Source organism: Myotis yumanensis, unplaced genomic scaffold, assembly GCF_028538775.1.
Source record: "Myotis yumanensis isolate MYYU_CA2020_CCGP unplaced genomic scaffold, mMyoYum1.0.hap1 SCAF_3, whole genome shotgun sequence".
NCBI lineage: Eukaryota > Metazoa > Chordata > Mammalia > Chiroptera > Vespertilionidae > Myotis > Myotis yumanensis.
Window position 1 is genome coordinate 146,391,035 of NW_027223754.1, and position 23,636 is coordinate 146,414,670.

At 39.5% G+C, this 23,636-nt stretch overlaps 1 protein-coding gene across 3 annotated transcripts in view; it reads left to right on the forward strand.

Annotated features, from left to right (window-relative positions):
* The window catches only part of PTPRR (protein tyrosine phosphatase receptor type R), a 257,394-nt gene that overhangs the window by 138,392 nt on the left and 95,366 nt on the right, over positions 1-23,636 (forward strand). For all 3 annotated transcript variants that reach the window (XM_070409730.1, XM_070409727.1, XM_070409729.1), the window contains exons 4-6: positions 1,166-1,321; positions 8,220-8,330; positions 18,536-18,798. In XM_070409730.1, the coding sequence (XP_070265831.1) occupies positions 1,166-1,321; positions 8,220-8,330; positions 18,536-18,798 (530 nt within the window). The remainder of the gene's footprint in view (positions 1-1,165; positions 1,322-8,219; positions 8,331-18,535; positions 18,799-23,636) is intronic.

A 23,636-nucleotide genomic window follows, 5' to 3' on the forward strand; every position in this document is an offset into this window, starting at 1 on the left:
CTGTTGTTATTAGATCATAAACTATTTAAATTATTATAAACACGTTGGACATCAGTATTATGCTATACTTAGTCATTGTCTGTTGTTCCCTGCAAACACGGAAATGTGTTTTGTTTTCTGGATTGCTAGTAGTATTTTATACCTGGCTGAACTTCTGGTAAGTGGCATTAAAGGAAAATTTTCTAACATGAGAGCACTCCATGTCAAAAAGAAAAGACTAGCAATAATTCCGTCCATAAGTACGTGGTATATATAACTTTTAAAGAGACTCTGATAGATTTCCGTGGTGTGTTTATTTTTTATGTGTCCTATCTGCCATTTATGGTAGGAAAAAAAAATCCTCTCTCTGCATTTCAGCTAATGGGGCAATACTAATAGGAAAGTATCCTGCATTTCTACCCAAGGGATAGACTTTAAGAGTGTGGCGTTTGAGGTGAAGAACAGAATCAGGGAAGCAACTTCAAAGTTCATGTAACATCACCTTCCTTAGTGATTCCAGCCTTCCAGAAATACAAGTTATAAGGAAAAAATGGAGTGGCAATGTCTAATAACTGTACTATTGCATTAGGCTTTCTTTCATTCATTTGATTTTATAATGCTTCTTTAAACACAATTACTCAGGGAACATCTGAACAGTATATTTCAAAACAAAGAAAATAGAGAGACTCATAAATAGAGAGCAGTCTGACAGCTCTGGGGGGAGGCAGGGGGCATGGAGGGATTGAGCAACAAAGGAAAAACAGAAAGAAAGAACTCATGGACAATGGTGTGGTGAGTGTGGAGGGGAGAGGAAGGTGGATGGAGGTGGAGGTGGAGGTGGAGGTGGAGGTGGAGGTGGAGGTGGAGGAGGGCTTAGGGGGCATAAATAGTGGTGTAGGAAAATATTTAATTACAATATGGAGCGGAAAATAAACCAGCATCCAATGAAATATAAAATTACAAATCTTGAGGTGTCAATTACTTGAAAGAAGGCCACTTGAAGACTTTGGGCTCTGGACTGGTAGTCTTAAGTGTACCCGAGAATAACTAATAAATGTAATCTCCACGATGCCTTTTAAGATTCTAGGGTTCCAGCTTTCTGTGGTGTTTCTAGAGAAGGTAAGAGTACTTCCTAAAGATGTTTGAAAATGTCTATTAACATGTACAAATAACCTGCTTTTACTAGGGAAAGAAGAACAGTGTGGAACTCTTCGTGTCTCCCATAAACCGAAAAGGAGGCATCTCCGACGCCCTGCCATCTGAGGAAGTGCTGCGTTCACTTAATACCAATGTTTTGCATCAAAGTTTATCCCAATTTGGAATCACAGAAGTTTCCCCTGAGGTATGTTGTTGCATGGAACAGTTCATCTAAAAATCTGCAGTCAGACCCTGGCTAGTTTGGCTCAGTGGGTAGAGTGTCAGCCTGGAGACTGAAGGGTCCCAGGTTCGATTCTGGTCAAGGGCACATGCCCAAGTTGCAGCCTCCATCCCCAGTAGGGGTGTGCAGGAGGCAGCAGATCAATGATTCTATCATTGATGTTTCTATCTCTCCCTCATCCTTCCTCTAATAAAAATATATTTTAAAAATCTAGACATCTTGATTCTTAGTCTAATCCCACTTTTCAGGAAAGCTTATTGCTGCTCATTTCAGCAAATATCACAGGTGTGGAATAAAAGGCTTTGGTTTGAGCCCTGGCTGGTATGGCTCAGTTGGTTGAGCCTCCCATGCACCAAAAGTTCACTCCTTCAATTCCTTGTCAGGGCACATGCCCAGGTTGGGGGCTCAATTTTTAGTAGGGGGTGAGCAGGAGGCAGCCGATCTATGTTTCTCTCTCTCCCTCTCCCTTCTTCTCTCTCTAAAATAAAAATCAATAAAAACATATTTTTTAAAGGCTTTGATACAAGATTGAAACCCAAAAACCACTTAAGATGTGTGTGTGTGACCCTGGGCAGGTGATTTAATTTCTGTGAGATTAAGTCTTTGTGTGGTGTCAGCCTCTTTGAGGCTCAGTTTCTTCATATCCAAAATGGGTATAGAAAAAAATGGGTATAGTCCTTATTTTGTCTACTTGGAATATGAATTAATTTTTAAAACATTTGTGGAAATCCTCCTATACAGGAGACACTGAACACATATTTGAATGCAGGATTGATTGGCAGAATGAAAATGTATGTTCATCATTGAATTGGTCTTTCAGCATTTAGTGTCACCCTGATCCCTGCCCTACACACACACACACACACACACACACACACACACACACACACAAACATACACACGCAGTGTGTTTTCTCTCTTGGCACCAGAGTAATCTTTCTAAAATAAATCTGGCCATGCCCTCCTAATGTCATGGTTCTCTTTGGCCTCCTAAATATTACAAAATGAAGCATGCATTTCTCAATATGGTCTATGATCCTTTGTGTGCAAGGCTTTATAAACTGTTCAACAACACTCTCCTAGTTTTTGCTTTGGCAATTCCAAACTTAATAGGTTCCATGACACCTCCATATTTCTCTTCCCTCCATGTTTTGCATACGTTGATCCTTCTACACACCTTTCATGTATCAAGATCAGTCTACTACAGAGCGAAGCCTTCCCTAGATGTGAATGCTCATTGGTTTGTGTTCTCCTTGAGCTTAGCATAAAAACTCCTTATCCTCTCTTGGTCTTCAAGTCCATTTCTATACTACAGGTTCCTCAAGAGACATGCCATGTCATTTCATCTGTGTCCTTGGTGTCTTCATTCAGTGTCTGGTATTCAATGGGCACAGAAGTAGCCAAACATTGTGCTGCTGGTATCCAAAGTCAGAAAATAAATGAATAAACCCCAACCTATATGTCCAGGTCCTTCACAGACTGACTTGTACACATTTTTCCCAGGACTGTTCTTTAGAATTTAAAAAGACCTTTGGATTACTTTATTCTGCTTCCTGTAAGCTTTCAGTGGTTTACATAAGCATTCTCCCCTGTTGCTTTAATCTGAGTTTAAATACTATTCTTAATGCTGTAAGAATATGGCAACTTAGTGAGTCATCCAGATTTGTGAACCAAGAGAAGCTCACCATTCAAAAATCTAGTTAATATCAAGTACACACTTGGGGGTCCTCCAACAGCCCCCAGCTCGGTGAAAGGTGAAGGGCTTAGCCTGACTCTCATCACAGTACTATTAGCCCATAAGACCACAGTCTGTACTTTAATAGTGAAAGTGTATTTGATGGTCAAAACTTAATATTTTCTGGTGAAACTGTGGGAATCTATAAATCTAGGAAAGCTAGACCCTCGGAAATATTATGTTACAGGAGGCTCAAACGTATTTTAATCGGCTATCAGGAGCATTTCATCAAGGACGGATGAATTGATTGAGCCTTTTGCAGGTACTTTTAAAAGAGGTCCAGCATTACCCTCTGACCTGAAGCCGTAAATGCAGAAATGGGAGCTAGTGCCCTCGTGGGGGGCTTCAGACATGGACAGTCCAGAGGACCACTGCCAAAGCATTTGTGAATAGTTGTTCAAGCTATTCGCAATAAAGAGTTTCCCCGCTTCTTTATTCATCGCTGTGGTTAGTGTGTGATGACAGCTTATGCCTCAACCCATTCTTCCACATTTTTATCCTAAAATTATAGCTCTGCCATGGGAGCATGTTTAGTAAGAGGAAAAAAATGAATATTTTTTTTTGGTTTTTCATCCTTTGCATAAGTCACAGAACATTGTGAATCATGTCTCAAAGCATCTATTCCTAAACTTATATTAGCTTCTTTCAGGGAAGGATGTGTTTTTTGTTGTTGCCATTTCTTTATTTGCTTGACTTTTTTATCAGAAAAAAACTCTTGGGACAGAAAGAAAAATACCAAGTAGAGAATTACTTTTGTTTATTGTCTGGTTTTTTGGGGGGGAGGGGGGAATTTTTTAAAAAAATATTTTTATACAGTACCTAGAACATTGTTAGCACACAAATATTATTTTAAAATGCTCATAAAGATAAAACTAGACTTCATACCTAATAAGTCAAATCTCAGAAAAATAAAATTAAATTCATTAGTTTAGTTTCCATTTTTAAAAGTTTTTGTAAATATCCATTGAAACAATGAGTTTTGCATTCACACTAAAAATGACTTAGGATTCGGTTGTTTTTGTTCGGTCGCAAATTACTCCAGATTTACAGGTCTTATATTGCAAAGGAGGAAGTTACCTTCATTAAATAACAGGCCAGTGTGTCAACTGATACTTCCATAGAATATTTACAAAGAGAAAAAAATCATATCAAATGAACATACGCCATAATCTGGGAGTTTGGTGATTGTTCCCTAGAACTAGGAACATTAGCCAACAGTCTAAAGCATTACAGTCCCAGCCATACAGTGCTGAGGAGGAAAACAATGTTGACATATGTTAGACCATTCAGACCGAACTGCTCACCTGGGTACTGCACAGTGGAAGTGTGTCCTGTACCACCACATTACTGCAGGCTGCATCTCATTTATCTGCCCAAGTCAATCAATTAACCAGGTAACTTATAATATTTCTACCCCGTTCTCATTCTATTCACTCATCTGTCCTAAATAGCCATGTCTCCTACGTAGGGGCAGGGAACATCCGGCCCTCGGGCTGTATAAGACCCTCGAAATCATTTATTCTGGCCCTGCCATGGCATTAGGGGTGGGTTAATGAAATGTTTGACCAAATATAGCAGGCTGATTGTGAAGCTGATAATTTTGTATGGCCCTTGAATGATGTTATAAATATCCAAATGACCCTTGGCAGAAAAAAGGTTCCCCACCCCTGTGACCTAAAGCCTCTGTATCAGTGGTTCTCAACCTTCCTAATGCTGCGACCCTTTAATACAGTTCCTCATGTTGTGGTGATCCCCAATTCCATTGTTACAAATTGAACATAATTAAAGCATAGTGGTTAATCACAAAAACAATATGTAATTATATATGTGTTTTCTGATGGTCTTAGGCGACCCCTGTGAAAGGGTTGTTCTATCCCCAAAGGGGTCGCGACCCACAGGTTGAGAACCGATGCTCTATATTATATCTCCTAGCATTTGGGAATCTCTTCCACCATCTGGGATCAGAATGGGTTTAAAAAACAAACAAACAAGAAAACTATAGTGCATCAAATTATTAAATGGGATATAGAGAAGCCATTCTCATTGATATAGTGATACAGGAACATGCCCAATTTTTAAACCATAAGTCAAAACAAAACCCAACAACTTTCAATGCAACATAGTTAAAGGGGAAATATTATTAGAATATCTGAAATAAGATGTAAAGGTGACACAACGGCATTGGCTTGACCCGGCCATGGAGTCTCTGAACTATTGAACCTCCAGTCTCCTGACAAAATATAAAAGGCATCATTTCAACCTCATGCAAAGGTTAGATGGGAGAGTCTTATGAATTATCTTCTTTTGATTTGTGGAATGTTAACAACAAACTTTTCCATTTATTACCCTGCCCTTATCAAGTTTTTTAGATCTCTGTACAAATATAGTAGTGCTCACAGGAATAGCATGACTCAGAAGGAAATCTATTTACCAAGAAAGTGCAGTGACTAAGTTCTGGGAGTACAAAACATGTGTCTTTCTAACTGGGGGTGGGAGAGTGGGGGAGGGAGGTTAATTCTTCCATCATCGCTGCTTTAGGTAAAAGAAAAACAAAACAGATATGTCTTACACGGAAAGGAACATGTTGTTATTCCAGGAGGTGTATAACTACAGCAGGAAGAGAAGAAATGAAGCAGATCAGGTTAGGAACACAGAATCTCTTACCACCCACCTAACCACCCCTTTTGAACCACATTTTACATTAACTAAAGCTCACATCCTGATACTTAAATTTGACAGGTTTATGCTGCCTACTTGAAGGCTTCACTAGTTGGCTTTTATAGCAAGCAATAGATGCTATTTAGTTGCCTGCACAAAAAACAAACAAAACAAAAAAACTCATTGACATATTTATACCTGATTTCTTCAGGAGTGTTTTTTTTATTAGTTACCAGCTATGTTTATGAACACATTGGAATAAAATATATCTGGATGAGGTTAAAGGGTAAAAGATGAGTTGTCATCTGAACCCAAGATTTCCTGTCCAGAAAGATACTTGGTTTCCAATCATTTCATCAAGTATTTCCAGATTCTCCATCCACTTACTATTTACATATTTTAAAAATGTATCTCAAAATCATTTCTTATATCCACAAAGTTGTCTGTGCCTTAGAAAGATGGTATGGTGAGTACATCAATGTTTTACAAGCAAAAGAAATGGAAACTCAACTATTTCAAGCAATAAAAGACTCCCTCGAATTGTTTTTAATCACAATTTAACTAATTTAATGTAACAGACCCTCTCTTTTCTGTCTTATTCAACTCCCCACTCATTGAGTTCCAGAATAAAAGTTTTCATAAAACGTTTTTCAAGGCAGATGTTTCATTTTGTCTAATTTACAAATGGTGAAAGTATTCTTTTTTTTAAAATATATTTTATTGATTTTTTACAAAGAGGAAGGGAGAGGGATAGAGAGCCAGAAACATCGATCAGCTGCCTCCTGCACACTCCCCACTGGGGATGTACCGTCAACCAAGGTACATGCCCTTGACCCGAATCGAACCTGGGACCCTTGAGTCCACAGGCTGACGCTCTATCCGTTGAGCCAAATCGGTTAGGGCGAAAGTATTTCTTTCTTTCTTTCTTTTTTTTTAATGCCGCAAAGGTAATTAGCAATGATTTCTAAGTTCAGACACAAGAACAGGTTTTATTCAAGGCTTTCTTTTTTGTGTGTGTGATGACTACTATTTATTTCTCATGATTCTGTGGATGGACAAGGATCAGCTAGGTTGATCTGTTCCACTGGAGTCACCCCAGTGGTTACATTAAGCTGGGAATTCATTTGCCGCTGAAATGTCCAAGATGACCTCTCACTTTCCAGGCCCTTTCTCCACGTGGCTTTCCATCATTCAATATGTCCTTGTTCAAGACTTTCTTAATCATTGGAGTAAATATCCCGGGACAGACATACTCTCACAAAAGGGGGGAAAGGCAACCTTCAGCAATGTGGAAACATTTCACTTGATTCAGCTGCCTTTGGTGTGTGTGTGTGTGTGTGTGTGTGTGTGTGTGTGTGTGCGTGTGTGTTTTTTAATATAATTTATTGATTTTTTTACAGAGAGGAAGGGAGAGGGATAGAGAGTTAAAAACATTGATCAGCTGCTTCCTGCACACCCCTTACTGAGGATGTGCCCACAACCAAGGTATATGCCCTTGACTGGAATCAAACCGGGGACCTTGCAGTCCATAGGCCGATGCTCTATCCACTGAGCCAAACCAGTTAGGGCTCAGCCACCTTTGTCTTTCCTAATTGTGGACCATTTGGTTTCAGGTTGAAGTTTAACTATAAATCTATAAATTTCACTGAATCATAAAACTAATTACATTCTAAAACTTGATTTAGTAGATATGTTTAAAAAAAAAAGAGTAGGTGAAATAAAATTTCACTCATTCACATTTTATTCATGCTTTTCCACTCCCAAAGTAGTAAACAAAAAAAGTATAAATAAAAATAAAACTATTTATTTCACCTTTTATTACTAAATAATTCTGTACTTTTTTTGGTGTTCCCTGATGCTTAAATAAAATGTAATATTCTAACAATTTATGTAGTTGAGGTTGGTACTTTAATCGGATTTTGACAAATAAGACTGCATTTTTAAAAAATGAAAAGATTTTATAACAGAGGAGGAAAAAGGAGAAGGAAATGATTCTGACATCGTTGCTCTGTTGATTAATGCATTGTGAGATTTTGTTTGCACCTGTTTCACTTTTGTTGGAAAGTTAAGAGCTGTATTACTGCACGTAAACCAGGGTGGTGTTGTGGGAGGGGACTTCACACAGAGTCAAGAAAGCTTCAGAAACAATTTCCTCCACGCAGAACAGAACGGAACTCTCTTACCTATGAACCAGGTCATTTCCAAGAGAGATGGGAGGGACATTTACGAAGCTGGGACCGGGCCTGGCATGCGGGGCCTGTCTGCTCCTGGGCAGGAGATGAAATAATCTCTTTGAGGGGGCAGTGCCTTGTCTCGGAGCAGTTGGAGGAGCAGCGTTGGCAGCGCGGAATGTAGGTGTGTGCTACTACACTGAATGGGAGAAAGCTAAAAATATGTGTGGTGTCTGATAAGAACGCCAGTCTCTTCCAGCTCTCATCTAACGCCGGACTTTCTGTTTTGCTTTTAAAGAAAAATGTTCTGCAAGGGCAGCATGAAGCGGACAAAATCTGGAGCAAAGAAGGATTTTATGCCGTTGTCATATTTCTCAGCATCTTTGTTATGATAGTAACATGCTTGATGGTAAGTGTGCTTCTTTATCTATCTTATCCTTTGCTGAGCCCACTGCTTAATATTATTGGAGACATTTGCCATTCAAATGAATGCTGAAAAGACCGGCAACAGAAGCAAGACTGCGACCCTGCTAAATTGGGGGATTTCATACCTGACAGCGGAGTGATAGCTAAAGGAAACCTACGCAATTGTGGATTCTGACCTGCAGAATGGAGCTGGGATTGCACTAGGCTTTTAGTAACTTGATCAACGCTGAGAATGAAGCTTTAGAAAGTGGTTCCCCGGGGTCATCAAAGCCCTCAAAGCCATTCAAGTCCCACGGGCACACTTGGGGCTTACTTTACTTCTTCATTTATATCACTTTTATGGAACACTTTTTAAAAGAAATATGTCTTAGAGGCAAGCTTACTCATTAAAAAGTCTTTGATTAACTAACTTCTTTTTAAAAGGGCCCTGAAAGCATTTTATGAAATTCCAGGCATGAAAAGATATTATAGACCCAAAGGCTGCACAATTCACTACCAACTAATGTTTTTAGGTGAATGAACACTATAAATAACTAGCTGCAAATAGCTCTTTAAATTACAAATTATGAGTGTCAAGCCTTTAAAGGTATATCTCTAATTTTAAAAACAATAAAACCCTAAGTAAATCTAAACTCATTAAGCTAGGCAATGCTCTTTGGTGTTGAATGAGTTAACAGTTACCTTCAAATAGAAACGGAATTTCTTATTCTTTCAAAATACTGTGATGTAACAAAATATTTGAAGTTTACAAATGGGTTTTAGTAACTTTTATCTGTGTGCTGCATTCTTTTTAATCTTGCATATTTTTAAAAACATTCCTTTCTTACATTTCAAATACCCCCCAAAAGACATCCTGCTATTTATTCTTTCTGCAATCATCAGTGCTGCCAGTGTTCTATTGGATTTTGTTCCCTCATTTGTGCTCCCCCTGCTGGGAAAGGGTTTATGTTAGACAGATTAGGGCTGTTTGAAAAGACAGAGGCTGAGTAGGTCCAAACTTGAGGGCTATAAAACAATTAAGGCCTTGACTAAGGTGATGATAAACATATTTCCTTGAATCTAAATATAGGAAGTAGTAAAACCACCCTAAAGCTTCCATCCTAATAAATTCGGAGGGACCTCCTATGGGCCAGGCATTAAAAAAGATTTCTACAAATTGTGGCCCAATAAACAACAGAATCATTTAAGAATTGAGTGAGGAAATTGATTTGTATCTATTAATGGTAGAGGTTAAGGGGAAAGCATTTTAATGAGAGAAGGTTGGAGGTTACGGAAATTGTGGCGGAGACCTCTGGGCGGTTCCCAGTGGTTTAGAAGGTATGGTTTCTGGTTAGAGTTCATTGTACTTTAAAACATCTGGCTCTTCATTTTCTTAGCATAGGACATCTCCAATGGCTTGCTCGCTCTTGTCAGTCACATTAGTATGTGTTTCTCCTTCACTGATGTGAGGACGGAAGATAGAAGGGGTAAAGAGTGAGAAAAATGGAAATTGTTTAGGGGTAAATGGTAAGATTCGGAAGAACAAAGGCAAGGTTAAAGGGAGGAAAGTGAGGAAGCAGATCCATGATCAGCCTGTGATTATGAGAGGATGAGGGAGCCAGAGCAGAGCTTGCCATTAATATGTAAGAGCCTGAATTTCTAACCCAAGGGGCACCCATGAGTCTAAAATGACTGGGAAAATCCCTCTGTGACCTATTGGTCTTGGGTGACAAAAGGTCCCAGAGCAGTCACACCCTCAACCACGTGGGGCCGGGAACAACTTTTCTTTTCCTAATATCTGCAAAGCATCAGTGGAAAAGTCTGAAACCTGGATAAGTCTGCTCCAAGGTTACCAGAGCAATTCAAGAGAAGAGTATTTCAAAAGTGTAGGTGGTTGCACTTTATGGGGTTGGTGGGTAGATTCATCCATTCATTCAATCCACAGATTCCTACAGAGGATCCACTGAGGGTCTGTTGTTGGTACTCTGGGCAAAGGAAAGAACAAGACGGAGGCGGGATTTTTAAAAAAATAATTAACATTTAAAAAATCAAATAGTGAACATATTGTATGATTCCAGGTATATGACATTCTGTAAGGCAAATCTCTAGAGACAATATAAAGATCAGTGGCTGCCAGAGGTTGGGTGGGGTAGAGTGAATAGGTGAAGCAAATTTTTAGGTCAGTGAAGCTATTCTGTATATTATAATAGTGAATACAGGGGTTGGCAAAAGTAGGCTTACAGTTGTGAGTACACAAAACACAGAGTTTATTCTTGTATTATTGTTTATTAATTACTGTATTATTTATTATTATTATTATTATTATTAGTTTACTTTTGCCCCCTCCCCCCCGTATATGACTTTATGGATTTGTCAAAATCCATAGAATGTACAACAGTATGAGTGACCTTAGTCTAGACTATAGACTTTGGTTAATTCTATCAATATTGGCTCAGCAACTGTAACAGATATACCACTCTAATGCAAGATGTTAGTGATAGGGGACATGGTTTAGGGAGGTAGGGGAGAAGAAGTAAGGGGAACGCTATACTCTTTGTTCAATTTTTCTGTAAATCTAAAACTGTAAACCTAAAAATTAAGTTTATTAATTTTAAAAAATCTCTAATCATGTTATGTGTCATGAAGAGATAACATAACAGTGAGTGGGGGAAGCAAAGCAAACTGAGATGTGTGAGGCTGGAAAATGTGGGGAGAGGCCTCCAGGCCCAGGCTAGGTGGGAACAGCTGAGGGGGGGTTAAGCTTGGCCTCTTTGAATTCAAGAAGCCGGAAGCTGAGTGCTCTAAGCTGAGCTTTGATGTGTGTGTTTAAAAGATCAGGTTCTCTGCGGGGCAGAGTGGTTGTGGACAGAGCCTGGGGTGGGGCGGGAGAGGAGGATTCTGGTGGCTATTGTATTAGCCTGATGAGAAAGGTGATGGTGGCCCTGAGTAGGGAGTTGGGGGGGGGGGGGGGGGGAGGAGAGGGAGAGAGGAAGGATTGGGATTTATTTGTCGATGAAACTGACCGGACTTTGCTGTGTACTGATTCTCAGGGAGAAGGAAAGGAAAATATTAAGGATCATTCCTGACTTATTTGCCTGACTATCTGGGTGGTGATGCGCCCATTTCCAGGCAGAGGCACACTTTGGAGGTGGGGAATAGTGAGCAAAGCAATACTTCTAAATGGTATTCTGATAATTCCTGAATTAATGAAAGAAAGTGGTAGAATGAACTAACAGGGGAACAAACCATCAGTACGTTAGAAAGGAGTCAATATTGGTAGGAAAATAAATACTACCTAACAGACAGGCCTAAGATGAAGTTAAGTTTATATGATGCAGCTTAATCACTGACAAGGCAATAGTTCACATTTAGGGGGATGTCAATGTAATTCTCTAAAATAAGCTTATCTTTGTAAATGTTCCAATGTTGTTGATAACGATCTTGATTTAAAGTTAAGTTTCTTACTTAGATCTCTCAGTAATAGTTATACTGTTGCTTTTATGATTCTTAAATACATATATTCCAATTCTGTTTTCTCATAATTGTGTTGATTCCATGGAAAAACAAAAGATATAACCCAGATTTTTCTAGGGGCATTAGTTATATTTATGAAAGATCAAATACCATTATTTGCATCCAGCCTTCCTACATACCATAGAACTGAAAAGCATGTGATTTATTATGAACTTATATAGGTAAATTGCTGTAATAGAGATTCCGTATGCTGTATAACAATAACATAAGGCTTGGCAACATTTTTGAAATGCGGTATATTGTTTACTTTTCTCAAAAAAAAAATGTTGCCAGGCATAAAATTAGGCACGCATGACATTTCAAATGTGCAACTTATTTAGCACCTCTCAAATGTGAATGTACAGTGGGTGGAGTGACAAGTAGACAAATACAATTTTCTAAGAAAAAAATGTGTGGGCAACTTCCAATCCATTCAGAATTGGTTCTTAAACTTGAATAAATAATAGAAAGAATAGACTTTCAGATGTACTTAGAGAGTTAGTGACAAGTACAAAGGTAATCATGAAATATAGGTAGAGATATTTATAAGCCAGATGGCTTCTGGGAGGCCCAGAAAACACACAGAAACAGCTGTTTGGGTCAGTAAAAGCTCTGCCATGTTAGAGCCATTTCTATGTCATACAAAGAGTTTGTCTAGTCCTGGCCTTGTTAGGTGAGGCAGGAAATCCTAAGTCAGACCACCTGCTTCAGCCTGAGCATCACTCAGTAAATACAGGTCAGAGGTGGACATAAATAGCCTCACTTTTCTAATTTGTTAAGTATAATCCCTAGAGATGGAAGGAAATGGGATTAGAGTCCTAGGTAGAATTTTTTGGTTCAAACCATTTTCCAAAGTAAATATATTTCTCAAATGAATTTTCAATTTTTTTCTGTACTAATGTAAGTCATTTAGGTAAGAATACAATCCCCTTACTAAAAATAATAATAATAATAATTTTTTTCTTCCATTTATTGCCTAATTACTCATGCTAAATTTACTGCCTGTTATTCAACATTCAGTGTATTTTTATACCACTTTGCTGAGTTATGATTAACATATAAAAAGCTGTACATGTTTAATGCATACAACTTGAGTCTAGGGATAAATATACACCCATGAAAACATCACCACAATCTGTGCCATAAACATATTCATTACCTCCAAAGTTTTCCTCTCTTTATTTAGTATTATTATTTTGTGTTGTTATAAGAACACAACATAAGATCTACCCTCTTAGCAAATCTTTAAATACATAAAATAGTGTTTTTAACTATTGGGTTTATGCATAAACACTTAATAGATATTCGTTTCCTAATTTTACTGATGAGGAACCCATGGTTCAGAGAAGATAAGTAACTTGACAAAGAACAGACAATGTGTGGGTGTATGTATGGGGGTGTCTGAGGACAGGAATTGGGATTCAAGTCCAAGTCTATCTGGATTAAAAGTTTGAACTCTCTCACACCTGACCGGTGTGGCTCAGAAACCTATGAGGGGTTCAGTTCCCAGTAGGGCACACGTCCAGGTTGCAGGCTCAATCCCCAGTGAGGGGCATGCAGAAGGCAGCCGATCAATGGTTCTTGCTCATCGTTGATGTTTCTATCTCCCTCTCCCTCTCCCTTCCTCTCTGAAATCAATGCAAATTAAAAATAAAAAGTTTGAACTCTTTACCATGATTCCATGGCTAATGTCAAATTGATGTTCCATTTAATTCTGTAACTCTATCTTGTGGGCATCTATTTCTGGCCACAAAGCGGTCATTAATAACAGGATGAGGATGCCTGTATAAATCAGAGCCATTCGACACAGAACTCATAAATGTGTACCACACCATACCTACTGTGGACACACTCTATTTTTGTACTTAGTATCTTGTACTGGGCACATCTGTCTCTTCTGTGAATTTCCAGAGGATAGCATTAAGTGCCATCTCTGCGTCCACAGTGTCTTGTTTCTGGAATAATGTAGGAATTCATGTTTATTCAATTAAATGAATGAGCTCTTTTAGAACTAACTGTAAAAAACTGTCAAGAAAAAAAATAATATATGCTATGGACTGTTGGCATTTTAAAATTTGAACATATATTTTTCACACAGATGTTTTGTGTTACCTGTTTATGTAGTTTTCTAAATAAAAATTATGAGCTGCAAAAGAGCTTTATAGGATGCTTTTTAGCTTCCTCTCATTTCTGCGTCCCTCTGGCTTTCTTTTTCCTGCTATTGTTTTTTTTTCTTGCTATAGTTTAACTTTTATTCCTTTCTCTTTTCTTTCTTTCTTCGAGTGATCGAAACATTGCATTGCATCCTAAGATTCAAACAAGCTCTAAAGGTAAAATCAAAAATATTGACTTGCCATTCCTATGGTAAGCTGTTAGGTGCATTCTCAAACAAAGCGCATTCTCACAGAGAAAGGTGCATCAGCTGTATTCTGGATCTCCGGCCGTGCAGAGGGAAATCCTGACACTTTCCCAGAGGCCTCAGGAAAGAGGTTGAGGGAAGGACGTGGGATTTACAAGAACAGGAGAAGGCAATGATCACAGGCATAAGTCAGGAAACCTGGGTCCCATTTCTAACTGTCCATAAATTATTAAACCAGTCTGGGTCTAAAAGTAAGATGAGGGAATCAGACCAGATGATTTTTTAAGACCTCTTATCCCAGATTTCTCCACAGCAGCACTGCTGACATTTTGGACTGGGTAGATAATTTGTTGTGGGGAAGGGTTCTGTCCTGTGTATTGTAGGGTATTTAGCAGCATTTCTACCATCTGCCCACTAGATGCCAGCAGTACCCCCCTCCCCCCCCCCCCTCCCCCACACACACACTCCAGAATGACAATCAGAAACCATCGCAGACATTGCCACATGCCCCCGGAACAAATCCCTGCTGGCTGAGAACCGCTGCCCTCGAGTTCCTTCATGGCAAATGCCTTATTGTCAAGTTGCAAACTCCTCAGTTCTTCCACATTTTTTTTTCAGACAGTTCGATCTCTCTCTTGAGTATTTTTAAACAGCGACATACACTCTCCAAGTTCTTCTGTTCCCTCATTACAGATGGAGCAACCAGTTGGTACAGGTACTATATAGACACGTATTCGAAATTGACCTCTGACCAGAGATGAAGTAAGCAGACGACTGTAAAATGCCTGGCAGAGGCTCATCAAGAACATAAGCTCGTGAACAGCAAAGGACATTGGACTAGAGCTTGTTTCTAGCCCATTGGAATAGAATCAGAAGCGTGACCTGCCAGTAGTTGTGGAGGCCAGCGTCTCCTCGGCTTCCTCATTTTCATTCTTGAACTCTGCTTCTCCAAAACGCAGATGGAAACAGGCAAACAAATGTTCCGACATACCTATTGTATTTAGGTGGCAAGAGCTTGGAATATATAATATATACATTATCTTCTATTTCTATTTTTCTGTGAATGTACAGATATATTTGTTTCTGTTCTCATTCAGGAAAATAACTTGCTTGCAATTAAAAAACAACAACAACTACCCCACCTTAAATTCTATGACCTCATCCTTTAGTAGCTAAGTGTTTAGCTTGACCCATGTGTCATCTGATTGCATTGTTCTAGTAGGAGTTTTGGTTTTGCACAGTGCTGTGGTGGCAAAGTGTCTTTTAAGGGTTATGGATATTGAAGAGAAGCAATATGTTCAAAACTTCCCCGTCCTTTGGCATTATTAACCTTTAGTATTTTCTATCCCGTAGCTTGTGAGAATAATTATAATGACAGCAAGAAGACTAGTCACTGGCATGCGATGCTTTCTTTTTTCTTTTAGTAATATTTGTCATGGGAGACTTAGCTTTACCTCCCAGAGTCAATGAATAGCACCTGTGTAAAAGGTTCCAGGTTATGAGGAAGTAAACTGACATAAAAGCCATTAAGGATTCTCTTTAATTTCTGGCAGTTCACATTATAATATGTGTTTCTAGTTGTATCCCAGATGTGCATAGTCTTTTCCCTTAAGAAGATCTTTGCACTCCCCAAAGCTGTATTCTTAGATTTGGTAGCTTTCAGACTCAGTGGTGAGAGTCACATCTGCTGCAGGTGTGATTTCAGAGTCATCTTCAAGGAGGACAGTGTGGTGAAGAGCAGCGCCAGAAGCGGTGTGTGTGTGTGTGTTGGGCGGGAGGAAGGGGGCACAAGGTGGGGGGAGCAGCGCCTGCACAGGCCTGCAGGACAGCACTGTGCTGGGGCCTGGCTCTGTCCCCACTAAATGTGGCTGTAGGCACGCCAGGTTATTTAGCTAGACTTCAAGGTCTGTAATATACAGGTAGGTTCGAAGGACCTCCAGTGACTATCTTAACTCTGATTCCCTCCGTATCCCTAACTAAAAAGTCACGGAACATACATTCGCCTCTATTTTTTACCTCTCTGGCCTCCTCCAACCTTCTTTCTTGTTACTACAATTAGAGATGTCGGATTGTAGACAACGTCTGAAACATAATTACATTTAGTTTTCACTCTTTGTTTAAATAATTCCAAAGCTCTCTTTTACATCACAATTTCTAGTTCTTTACTTCTTCATTTTGAATCATCCTTTCTCATGACTTTGAGGGTTTTTTTTTTCAGGAAGGGTACACAGGTAGCGTGTTTTCTGACACCTCGAGTATTTGAAAAATTCTACTGGCTTCATCTACATGCACATCTATGTAGCTAGTTGTGGAATTCATACATCCATTGTAATATGTATTTTTTTTCTCAAAATCATGCAAATTTGCCCCATTTTATTCTCACACTTACTGTTCTTTCAAGTGACAGTGACATATATTTTTTAAACTAAGAACTTTTTTCATTCTGTATCTGTAAATCCCACAGGAACAGGGTACTGTCCTTTCACAATACATGACATACTGGGCACTGAAATAGCTTTTGACTTGCTTCTCTTTCATTCATTGATTCTGGTTTATCATTTACTGAGATTCTTCTTTGACTTCCATGTCCTGTCTTTCCTCTTGTCCTTATCTTCATTTCTTTATCCTTTTTCTCTACCTTTCCAGGTAGTCTCTTGGCTTTTCCATATAAACCTTATATACCAGTGATTATATTTTAGTCATTGTCGGGTCTGTTCTTTGTTGCTTGCAAAGATTTACATCCTACTACTGAGTTTTCAGTTCTTTGATTTATTTTCTTTTTAATCTCATTCTGGTACCTTTTCATTTTAGATTGTTGTGTTTTTATTTTATCCTAATTCTTTTTTTAATAATTTTATCTTGTTGAATAGGCTTTTGTTTTACCAATATATTTAAAGGATACTAGACAAATATTTTCTAAACTATTTTCTGAAATAGGTTATCAAAGGGAATTTATTTCCTCCACTATTTCAGGTGAATTCTTTCCTAACTTTCTTTTCTGTTTGTTCATCCCTGAACAGGGAAAACAATATATATTTAGACTTTGTATCTTTCCAGTAGATTTAAAATATAGAGATTACTAGAATTTAAAGGAACTTTGAAAGAAAAGGAAAGAAAGAATTAGCCTCAGGACTAAAGTAAAGGTGATTGAAAAGTGCCAGAGAAACCCATCCTCTAAAACAACACTCCTTTAGGTACCAGATCCCAGGAACTAAGCAGGGGAGCTCAGTGGGATGCAGATGTCATCAGTGCTGTCATTGCAGATGATGGGTTAAGTCAGCTCTTCGTGTGAATTAACTAATCAAGTCACTTCCTTGAACAGACGTGAAGAAGCACAAGGACATCTAGTTTCAGCAGGAACTGGAGTGGAGGAGTCAGCATCAAGACAAGAGGAATAGTATCAAGTTGTTATTTTGTACACCTTAAACCTACACAGTGTTGTATGTCAATTGTAGCTCAGTAAAACGAAGAAAAGAATTTAATTTAAATAAAAATAAATAAGTAAATTTTTTAAAAAGAGAGAAAAAAAGGGCCTATAAAAAGGGAAGCCTGAGGATAGGAACGACAAACTTTGCTCACCTCACAATCTGGTCCATTGGAGTGTCTCAGCAAAATCAGCCCAGTTCTTTCTTAAGTTTAGGAGTAAATATTCTTCCACTTCTGAGTTCTATAGCTGTTCCAGAAAGAGCTCCGAGGATGGAAGAATGGAATATTTTTTTCTACATACCTTAAAAATTAAATGGGGCAAAGGGTAAGAAAAAAATCTACTGGTTCTCCAAATTATTCTTTGATAGGTGCCCTAAATTTAATTATTTCAAGATCCTCAAGCTAACATATGACTAATTCAGATATTTACCAACATAGGAAATTATGTATTATAGCATAACTATACTTTCATTAATATTTTGCAAGACTTTCTTCTTACATGTTGTATTGGATGCAGATCTGTTTCTGTAAATGTCAAAAACCCATACTTCACGTTTATGCCTTCTATAAACCTTCCATTTTTAATTAAAAGCTTACCTATGATCAAACTGCTATCTGACACTTTAATACCATTAGCCAAATTTACTTTTAATACCATTTGGGGAATACAATCATGTGCAGATATATTTAACATGTTTGTGCACCATAACTAGAAATACCAAATATACTAGTATTCTTTTGAGAAAAATCTCAATACCACAAAACTGAGAAACTGTCCTAGAAGTCCTTGCTTACTTGTATGATCATTAAACCTTTACTTTGGGTTGTCTTCTAGGTTGGGGTGAAAGAGATCATACTTTGTTGTTGAGTGTGAAAAATGTGACAGGAGCCCTTTATATCTCCTTCTCTAGATTCTTTACAGATTAAAAGAAAAGTTTCAGCTTTCTTTGAGACAAGATAAAGAGAAAAATCAGGAGATCCACCTATCACCCCTCGCTTTACAGCCAGCACAGTCTGAGGCAAAGACAGCCAACAGCATGGTCCAGCCTGAGCAGGCGCCGAAGGTCCTGAGTGTGGTCGTGGACCCTCAAGGCCGACACGCTCCTGAGATCAAAGCTACCACCTCTGTCTGCCCTTCTCCTTTCAAAATGAAACCCATCGGACTTCAAGAGAGGTAAGAGCTTTTTCTGTATCCTCCACATGTTGATTTTTTTAGAGTACTCACCAACTAAAAAGGATAGAACTAGAGATGATTGGCATATTAGGTAGCATCTCTCATCACCAAATGGACACCAGGAAGACCAAAGGGTCCTGGCTTCGATTCCGGTTAAGGGCATGTACCTCGATTGCAGGCTCCTCCCCAGCCTGGGCCCTGGTCGGGGCTTGTGCAGGAGGCAACCAATCGATGTGTTTCTCACACATCAATATTTCTCTCTGTCTTTCCCTCTTCTACTTTCTCTAAAAAAAATCAATGGAAAAATATCCTCAAGTGAGGATTAAACACACACACACACACACACACACCAAACAACCAACAATAAATTAATTGAAGCCCTAACCGGTTTTGCTCAGTGGATAGAGCATCAGCCTGTGGACTTAAGGGTCCCAGGTTCGATTCCAGTCAAGGGCATGTACCTTGGTTGCGGGCACATCCCCGGTAAGGAGTGTGCAGGAGGCCGCTGATGGATGTTTCTCTCTTATATATGTTTCTAGCTCTTTGTCCCTCTCCCTTCCTCTCTGTAAAAAATCAATAAAATATATATTTAAAAAAATTAATTGAAAAGAAAGAGATTGGTTACAGTGAGCTCCAAAGTCCTTAAAGGGCAAACACTTTGACTTCATAATGGAGGGAGAATGGAGAGCAATCAAGTCATTCTTTCTACTTCCTCTCCCCAAATATTTGATGGATTCCTTATGCATCTGGGTACCATTCCTTGCTTGAATACCACTCACTTGCCATCTGGGTGGCAGTTTAGAAAGACAGACAGGATGGAACTTTTTCCTGAAGCTAACCAGGAGTCGGGAGAACTGGAGTTGGGACCCAGCTCTGCCATTTCTAGATGGAGTGGCTTCATGAGCCATTCACTTACTTGGGCCTCACTTTCTTCTTCTGTAACATGAGGGGGTTAAACTTGACTTCTTCACTTCCTCAGGTTCTTTCACGCTTGTTACCGAAATTAACTTTAAGCATTTATGTGTTTGTTTTCCCAAAGAGAAACCTTGAAGCAGGCATCTGAGCATCAGTGGGGTACCAAGGGCAAGCGGGCAGAAAAGATCTGCTCAGATGCAGGCCATAAGGGAGTCATTTTCTAGAGATGATTTAAAGATGATTATAAAACTGACTAAAAGTCAGACTAATTTTTATTGTCATCATGTAGCACCAATTCTAAGCAAGGTCAATGATTAAAGGCTCTAAGGAGTACTTCTTCCCTTTGTCAGCCACTGCTGGACATGTTGGGATTTCAAGGAGCATAAGGTTAAATACCCGTTTATTCATTTAAATGAAGTGAATGTTCAGTAAAGGAGAGTACCGGCATGGTCTCTTACTCATCTCTGTGGTCTATGTGGGAGACTTAAGCAGAGCAAGTGTGTAGGCAGTAACTAAATGGATTCCCTGCCCCTGGTGTTCACACTCCCCTGCATCCCCACCCGGTGCCTCCCACTTCCTTCCCGCCTCAAGCAGGAGAGAGCGAGTGCTTCTGTCTACAGAGGCTCTAGGTCATTCCCTCCCAATTGTCATAACTGACTCCATCAATTTCCTTCTCCATTTTCAACTGTACCCTCACTGCTAAAGCTACCCCCCAGCATAGAAACAGGTTCTCTTTTGTATCAAAGGAGCTCCCTTAACCCAATTGCTCCTCTTGTTCTTATCTTCCCCCTTCTTTAAATGGGTCTTAAATGAGCAGAGTATATTTGTTGCCTTATTAGTCTTCAAACTTCCATCGTCACTATTTCTCTCATGGGCTTGCCAAGTATGCCAATGGACTAACCCCAAAGCACATTTCATTTTCACACCTAGCCCTCATGCCTACTTCTGTTCTAAACTGTTTCTTCCTTTGGCCTCCAGAACATTACTTTTTGGTACTTGGTTGGCTACCTTTAGGCTCCCATGCAGACTCTTTTCTCTCCACAACTTCAGAGTTTCATCAAAGAGGTAGATTGAGCTGGGGGTACTTCTTTAGGAAGCATTCATGTCAAAGGCAGTAAGAGAAGAAGTGGTTGTGGTTGGATTACCCAGTGAGGGGAGAAGAGGTGTAAAGGTGAGGCATGGAGTGAGGAATAGGAAAGGAATATGCAGAGGGAAATTCAACCATCACTTTCTCTTGAAAGCCATTCCAAGCTTCCTCTAGCTCCTTCCCTTCTTTCTCTAGCCCACCTTACTGATACCAACTCAGCTCTCTCCTGTGCTCCCCTCTGCTCTAGTCCCATAGCCTTATGTGCATACAATGTTTAAGGCTTCTCAGGTTTAGGTAAAGTTTTCATTTAGTAATGTCCTACTCCCTATACCAGTGGTCGGCAAACTGCGGCTCACAAGCCACATGCGGCTCTTTGGCCCCTTGAGTGTGGCTCTTCCTAAGCCTTAGGAGTACCCTAATTAAGTTAATAACAATGTACTTACCTATATAATTTAAGTTTAAAAAATTTGGCTCTCAAAAGAAATTTCAATCGTTGTACTGTTGATATTTGGCTCTGTTGACTAATGAGTTTGCCGACCACTGCCCTATACTCCAAGCTTCTTGAGGGCACATACATGATTTAATTGTCTCTTTGTGTCTTACATCTTCACTAATAAAAGAGAAAGATACAAATTGACTGTACTTTCATGACGACCACCAGCCAATCAGGAGTGAGTATGCAAATTAACCCAACAAAGATGGTGGGTCAATTTGCATATGCAGGTGCTGAGCCACCAGAGGCTGGGCAGGATGCTTGCGTCGCCGCCATGGCGACAACGCAGGCGTTCCACAACACTCCAGCTACTCCAGGCCTCAGGGCAGTGTGGGAAGGCGGAAAGGTGGCTCCAGCTGGAGCGAAGGCGGTGTTGGCAGCCAGAGGAAGGAAGGCCCATTCTTGCATGAATCTTCATGCATCCGGCCTCTGGTATAGAATATAATTTCTGAAAATCCAGAGCTCCTGGAAGTAAATGCTTTAAGGAATGAATGAATGAATGAATGTTATAATGAATAATTCTCAGGTCACCTTTCACTTGTGGTAGGAAAACAATTTGCTTATTTTATCATCTCTCCCTCATCTACTCTCACCCTATTTTTCTACCATAATTCCCTGCCAAGATAGTGTAGTAATGAGTTTTAAGAATGACAAAATATGAAGGATATACAGTGTTCTATAGAGTCAGAAAACTTTTCTGAGAGTTTAAAGCCTTAAAACTTAATTTATGCTTATGTATCTTTAAAATGTCTTTGTCTTTTACAGTCCCCCATTTTCCTATCCTGGAGTAAAATATTAATCCTCTATTCTGGCTTCATTAAAATCACCATGAGGGCATAAAGTTTACATTATGAGTCATTTGTCTCAAAATCTTTTGGGTCATGCCATATAAATCTCTCATCCCAGATGAGAAGAATCCATTATTCTAACATCTATGTATATAAAAGGCTAAGTGACCTTCCGATTGTCCAACTGGTAGCTATGACACGCACTGAACACCGGGACAGACGCTCAACACAGGAGCTGCTGAGATACAGTGACTTGGCAGCGGCAGTTCTCAGGTGATGCACCCCAGAAGCAGAGAGAAGGGAGCCCAATTCCAGGGTGCATCACCTGAGAACTGCCCTCTCGCAATCTGGGACCCCTCAGGGGATGAGAGCTGGTTTCGGCCTGAACCCCACAGGCCAGGCTGAGGGACCCCACTTGCTAGAGAAACCCTGCTCACTCCACAGATGCCCTTTGAGCCATGGCACTGCCCCAGGTGCAGCTGACTGGGGAGGGACCACGGGAGGTTGGCCCCAGGGCATGTCTGGCCCATCTCACCCTGTCCCACCCCGCTGGCAACCTTCTAATTAATTTATTTTCAATGTGCACAAATCCATGCACTGGGGCACTAGTTATTAATAATAAAATATAATTTTAAGTTAAAAGATAAATTTTAAAATATATAAAATCAAATGCCTATGCTTAACTAGTACAAAGTATATAATCTTAAAATTATGAAGATTAAAGAAGCATAAGGTGAGAGATGTAGTAGCTTCCTCTTTTTTTCTCCCTCCTTCCAACTAGTCACCAAATCACATTGATCCTTGCTCCTCAAATGTTCTCATTATTATCTCTTTTTGTAAGCATTACCCTGGACCAAGATCCCACTATTCATATTTGAATCATTTTGCCTTATGATTGTAAAAATGATATCAGGATGAATATGTGTTTTATATTTCACATATATTATTTTCTTTTATCTTATCTGCCTGATCTAATTCTCTTCTCTCCCTGAGTTATCTTGCTATGACAATACTTGCATTGTTACGTTGCTCTATAAAAAAACTCATAACTCCCCTTTGCCTACAGGATAAGGCACAAACCACCTTGCTGGGTCTTCGAAGTCCTATACCATTTGGCCCTCATCATTCTCTCCAAACCTGCTTGCCACTATCCCACCAAAATAAACCTTCCCTTCCATCTGCTCTCCTCCCTCCAGTGTGCTGTGTTCCTATAGACAGTTGCATCTTTGTTCACCTGGTCCCTCTTCCTCCTCCTTCTATCTCTAGTCTCCAGATCCCAAAATGAAACTTACCTTCAGCCATCAAGACGCCTACTGTGCCCACAGCGATTTTAACACCTCTGCATCCTCACATACACCACCCCTCCTGCAGTGGTTTTAGTTAAAGAATAATTCACAAAGGGACTGACACTGGTTTTTGAATGGTGTGACCTGTCCCTTCACCAGCTTGTGAGAATATGAGATACTCGGGTGCCTCCCATGATTCCTGTAATCGTGGTACATAGCAAACACTTGAAAAACATTACAGAGTGGATTACTTAATTAATTAATGTTTC